Here is a 6,455-nt window from a genome sequence, read left to right on the forward strand (position 1 = left end):
CTGAAGTTCTCCACAGAATTAATCTGAAGCTCTCTTCAGAATTACTTTGAACTTCTCCTTAAAACTACTCTGAAGTTCTTCTCAGAACTACTCTGAAGCTCTCTTCAGAATCACTTTGAACTTCTCCTCAAAACTACTCTGAAGTTCTTCTCAGAACTACTCTGAAGTTTCTTCAGAATCACTTTGAACTTCTTCTCAAAACTACTCTGAAGTTCTCCTCAGAACTACTCTGAAGCTCTCTTCAGAATCACTTTGAACTTCTCCTCAAAACTACTCTGAAGTTCTTCTCAGAACTACTCTGAAGTTTCTTCAGAATCACTTTGAACTTCTTCTCAAAACTACTCTGAAGTTCTTCTCAGAATTACTCTGAAGGTCTCTTCAAAATTACTTTGAACTTCTCCTCAAAACTACTCTGAAGTTCTTCTCAGAATTACTCTGAAGCTCTCTTCAGAATCACTTTGAACTTCTCCTGAAAACTACTCTGAAGTTTTCCTCAGAATTACTCTGAAGTTCTCCTCAGAACTACTCTGAAGTTCTCCTCAGAACTACTCTGAAGCTCTCTTCAGAATCACTTTGAACTTCTCCTCAAAACTACTTTTAAGTTCTCCTCAGAATTACTCTGGGACTGGGATTGAAACCAAGCCTGCTGGGGTGAGAGGTAATCACGCTTACCACTACACCACCGGCGCCGCTAGCTAACAATTTGCATCAATCAAATCGTTAATTTTGGTAGTGTTCAGAGATACCAACTGTTTCAAGAAATAATTATTCTTGCGTGGTTATCAGTCAAAATTGATTTATATTTTAATGATTTTCAAATTACTTTCTATCAGTAGTTTTTTACTTCCATCCATATAGTACACTTGGACACAGACAAACAGACATAAATCTTTAATTTTTTTTCTTAAAAATGTCGTGGAACTCTCTAACGACATCTTGCCAAGTCTCAAACAATGTTGCATACAAGTTCAATAGAATGTATTGAAACGTCAAAGTCATCCGATGCCAGCGCTTTGGTGAGGGATTCGCAAAACTAATAATATTTAAATTGAACGTTAAATGTGTGTATGGCGATGGAGGAGAAAGAGCTACGTCCGTTTGCCTGTCTTTTAGACTTCAACGCCATCATATCAACTAGCAGCTGAGTTAGAAAGGGGTGCATTTTGCCCGGCATGGAAAGTTTACCCCCATTTCCCCAATATGGTAGAGGGGGAAAGTGGGCAGTAGATTCCAACACTACCGGCCCACTATCTGACACAGAACGGGGCTGGTCTGGTCGAAGTGACTATCTGACTCTAACGCAAAACCACCCACTACCCGGGGAGGATCTGCATTCCATGCCATTATAGTAAGGCGCATCGGCAGATAACAGTTTACCCGTAATGCAAATTGTGAGGAGGTGTGTGTGTGTGTAAAAAAAATCCTGCTGATAATTTCGCAATATGTAAGTGGGCGAACGCCTACCGCTAGGAATGATGTGGGTACGTGGTGTACGCAGTGGAAGGAGCTATGCATGGAGTGATGAATTATTCAAATCAAACTCGCCTGGCTTGTGACGTAGTGATTTTTCCCGTCGATGGGGGTGGTGATGTAAAGCATTTGAATGTTAGTAGACAACAATGGTAAGTTGGAAGTTAGAACGGCCATGTGGAGAGGTGCATAGTCGTTACCACTTGACGGCGATGGCGCTGAGAATATGAAAAGATCAACGATGCAGCATACTCCCTAGGCGGAACGTGAAAATAGTTTTCAAATGGAGGCGCTTGGTTCTTTGTCTTCTTTACATTTGACTGTGAATTTCATAGTTGAAGATGCTAAGCGTCAAATAACAGACTTGAAGTGGCAATTTTATACGATCGATGAGGAGATGAAAGTATAGAGTTGATAGTTTCGTCAGAGTACGGCAGTGTGAAAATTGTATATAGAGTAGAAAGCGAGCAAGGACAACTTTGAGGAAGGTACGAATCCGGTTGATCATCTCTCGTTACCAACATATCAAAGACTACACTGCAAATACAATTCACGTTATATTCACCTGAAAAGGTACGTAGATATTTTCCATCGTACTTTTCTGGTGTATATTATGTGTTTTGGGAATTAAATGCTGCTTCAAGCGATTCATGTGAAAATCAAGTGATTTTCACGTAATTTTTTTAAATTTATTTATTTATTTATTACACCATCTTCTACTTAGTCGTACAGACTGAATAACTTATAATTAAACATAAACCTTATCTTTAATCCTATTACTAAACACATTTTTAGACAAATTCAAATCGAACTCATCGAATGCTCGAAGACACGAGTCGAATGGATTATTATGGCCGTAGTTTGTCTTATGATAATCAGCTGGCATCGATCGACATAGGGAGGAAGATTTTCTGGATCGTTCCAAGGAAGTTGACGAAGAGCGAATCTTATGAACCCTTTCTGCACACGTTCGATCGTCAGAGTCTGTGTTACGTAATACGGCGACCAAACTGGTGCAGCGTACTCCAGGATACTGCGCACCAACGAACAGTAGAGTGTTTTTAGAGCATATACATCGGTGAAGTCAGAAGCGTGTCGACGGATGAATCCTAATACCGAAAAAGTTTTGGCTGATATAATCCCTACATGATCGTTAAACCTCAGCTTTGAATCGATGGTGACTCCCAGATCGCAGATCGAATTTACCCGTTCGAGTGTCTCTGCGTCCATATAGTAATGATGGTGAGTTTGACCGATACAGCGAGTGAAAGATATTATCTTGCACTTCTTGCTGTTAACGCGCATGCCGTTGTCACCGCACCAGATAAGCATGACGTTTATATCCTCCTGCAAAGCGTCACAGGCAATGATGCGATACACTTTGAGATCATCGGCAAAGGAAAGTTCGAATGATGAAAGTAGTATGCACAGGTCGTTAATAAAAATGTTGAAGATTAGGGGACCGAGAACGCTACCTTGCGGTACACCAGACATGATGTTGAATGAATGGGATCGTGCGGAGTTAACAACCACATAAGCATTTCGATTCAATAAGTACGACAAAAGCCACTCTGTTATCCAATCGGGGAATCCTATGTGCCTCATTTTATCAGTGACTAAAATGTGCGGTAGAGTATCGAACGCTTTAGCAAAATCAATATACACCGCGTCTGACTTGCCTTCTTTGTTCAATTTCACGAGACAGTTTGGTGACCTAACACATCAGATTTGTTGTTGTAGACCGATGTGCTAAATGAGCTAAAACTTTCAGAGAATGTTTATCTCACCTAAAGGCACAAATCTAGAGGTTGGCCCGTGGAAAATTTATTTTTGTGGGCCGGTCGGCCAGGAGGAGGAATTTGACAGGTTATAGGAAAGTTCAGCGCTCACCAGCTAACGAACGCCAACGGCCTTTTTTATACAGGGGGGAATCTGCTCCCAGACACCTGAGAAGATAACTCAGGGGATGGGAGAAGTAGCGCTCCCGACCCACTAAACCATACCCTGTGCTCTTGGCCCTTGCCCTCCCCGGAACCGCCCGAAAGCATTACATCATGAGAGGGGGCCGGTTGCGCTATGGCGCATCACACTAGTGGTGTGTCACAGACAGGGCTGACAAAAGTCATTCACGTCATAAGGAGTAGAAGAAAAACACAAAGTCTCCTTCATCGATTTGAGCTTTGCCGCATCCATTAGTTTTCGTCGTGTTGCATATGAAGCATGACGATAGTCTTGCGACCACAAGCGACGACGATTTCTAATTTTACTTCGTCGCAATCTTGAATCCAACAGACTGGAATGTAAAACTTGTCTCGTATAACACACATTTTTGTCGCGTTGAACAGTTCAACCAAGATGAACTTATCACATCCTGGATGACCAGTGCTACCGATTTTCTCGCCTATCGATTAACAGATAAGTCGTCTACTGACGTTTAGTATACGTGGAAATTACTGTAAACAATACGATGATTTTTGAGAAATTTATGAAGCAGCTTCTTTATCAACACCCCCCCCCCCCCCTCCAAAATGAAAAAAAAAATGGAAACATTTTTAAAAGCTATATTCATCAAAATTATTTGGCAACACTGGTCACGTCGCATGCTAAGCGTGCGATCTTTTAGCTGTCATTTTTCAGTCAGTGCTTCAATCGATCAGACGAACTACCAAATAAATCCGAAAAAATGGCTGGAAAAAAGCGAAGATTTACGTATTCTTCTATAATTGCGGATTTGATTCGAAAAGAGGCCAATAAATGTGCTATTGATACGATTACTGGATGCAGCTATTATCAAGAAAAATACGATGTGACAAATTTTCTACGGCATTTCCGCTCCCAACATCCGGAAGAAGCTGTCCTACATGAGTTAATAAAAGAGCCACCAGCGAAAAAAGCCAAAATAGTGCCGAAGATCCCAATTGCAGTAAACAAGCAAACAATGCTGGAAGCGTGCGTGAAATTGATTGCACTACATCATCTTCCCTTCTCCTGCATGGAATGGGAAGGGCTGAGACTTTTACTGGACCCTATTTCAGAAGCATTGGATGTAACAATGAATCGTAGAAATATTAAAATACATCTTGGCGTCGCCGCGGAAAAGGTAAAGCACGCAATCAAAAATGAAATGTGTGGAAGATTGATTCATCTGGCGATTGATTCCGCTTCGAGGCATTCAAGACACATACTTGGAATAAATGTGCAGTACGAAAAGCAAGGGACAGTAGTCATACGTAGACTTGGTATTTTAAAACATTTTATCTACAGGAATGATCGAAGTAAAACAAAGCCAGACCGCCAAGTTTTTGAAGGATACGATTCTTGAGATTTTGCAATCATACGAGGTTTCAATCGATCAAATCCTGTCTGTCACAACCGACAATGGAGCCAACATGATAGCCGCCGTGAAAATGCTACAGAAAATTTCAGCGGTTTTTGGAGTTTCACCCGAAACCCTCTTGGAAGATGAAGGACACCAATGTGATGAGAAGGAAATTGAATTATTGGATTCACTTGCTTCTGAGTTTGATCCTCTACTATGTCTCACCCGGTGTGCAAGTCACACACTACAGCTGGCAGTTGGAGACGTAGTAAAGAAAAACGATCCCAACATTCGCAGGATTACGGACCTTGTTAAAGAATCGCGGAAAAATAAATACTGCCTTTTTTTCGAGCTCAAGCAAGCCTCCAAGGCTCCTTTGTGGTCTTCTACAAGATGGGGAGGTCGATACAAAATGATCGAATCGATAGTTCAGCAAGAAAAGTTTTATACCGAGTTGGCTCAAGATTACAAAGAAATTGGTAAGTTAAACAATACAAAGATCGTTCCTATCTCAATATTAAACAATAATTTGTTTTATAGAGATCACAAACGACGACTGGAAGTTCATGAAAGACTTTATTGAAGCATTCTCTCCGGTGTATACTTTAACAAATGATTTACAGATGAAGCACGTTACACTCAGTGACTTTTACATGCAATGGTTGCAAGCGATACGATCAGTTGAGAGTCATAACAATAATCCACTGTGCCCAAGTTTGTCGTTAGCACTTAAGAACCGACTGAAAAAACTTCAAGAAAACAAGCTTTTCCTTGCTGCAGTTTTCCTCGACCCGCGGTTTAATTTTCTTGGCTCAAGTATTTTTCCATCAGCCGACGATAAAGAATCTGTACAGGTAAATTTTCGTATCTGAAAGAAATATATTTATTAAAGTGTGATCGCCAAATAACCGAACAATAATAAATTCGCAGAGCTTTATTGTAAACGTCTGGGAGAGGATAAACAAGATTAAAAAACCGTCAACATCTGCTGAAGTGCCAATGTGCCAAAGTAACGTCCAGAAGGCAGATGAAATGGACGATTACTTAACACAGCTGTTTGGAAGTTCGGAGACCACATCTGCAAATATCGCTTCTTCTTTTCAACAACAGCTCCATCGTCTCAACATCGAAAATAGGCAACCTCATCACTACGACGTCTGGAGCCATTGGCTCACTCGGAAGCACAGCCATCCGGAACTGTTTGAAGTTGCTATGGTCGTACTCTCTGGATCGTCTAGCCAAGTATCCGTTGAACGTGCATTTAGTGCACTTGCACTAGTTCTATCCGATTTACGCACTGGGCTGTCAGAAGAGGCATTACAAGATATTTTGATGATCAAACTCAACAAAGAAATCTTTGAAAAGATCATCCCGACCATGTATGATTGGAAAGTCGAGCTCGCTGATAGATCTGAAACTTAAGAAGAAAATTACGTTTTTTTACTTTTTTTTTTGTTTTCCTTTGATAATACACTTTTTTCTTAATAAAAATTTGAAGCTAAAAACTGCTTTATATCTTCATTTTATTTTCCTATTTTTTTATCCGAAATTCGTAGCCTAAAATAGATTACTATCGACAGTCGTTGTTTGAAGGATTTTAAGGGAACGATCGTTCAGAACATACTTGTGTGGAACATTATTAAAGGGATATGAGACTTCATTATCT

At 40.5% G+C, this 6,455-nt stretch overlaps 1 protein-coding gene across 1 annotated transcript; it reads left to right on the top strand.

Annotated features, from left to right (window-relative positions):
• Positions 1-4,736: 4,736 nt before the first annotated feature.
• Positions 4,737-6,211, top strand: LOC135703417 (uncharacterized). The gene is made up of 3 exons (XM_065224632.1): positions 4,737-5,268; positions 5,330-5,643; positions 5,720-6,211. The coding sequence occupies exons 1-3, from the start codon at positions 4,737-4,739 to the stop codon at positions 6,209-6,211; spliced, it is 1,338 nt and encodes a 445-aa protein (XP_065080704.1).
• Positions 6,212-6,455: the final 244 nt, after the last annotated feature.

Source organism: Ochlerotatus camptorhynchus, unplaced genomic scaffold (assembly GCF_037179485.1).
Source record: "Ochlerotatus camptorhynchus isolate MF236.1 unplaced genomic scaffold, CSIRO-AGI_Acam_v1.1 ptg000021l, whole genome shotgun sequence".
Classification (NCBI taxonomy): domain Eukaryota; kingdom Metazoa; phylum Arthropoda; class Insecta; order Diptera; family Culicidae; genus Ochlerotatus; species Ochlerotatus camptorhynchus.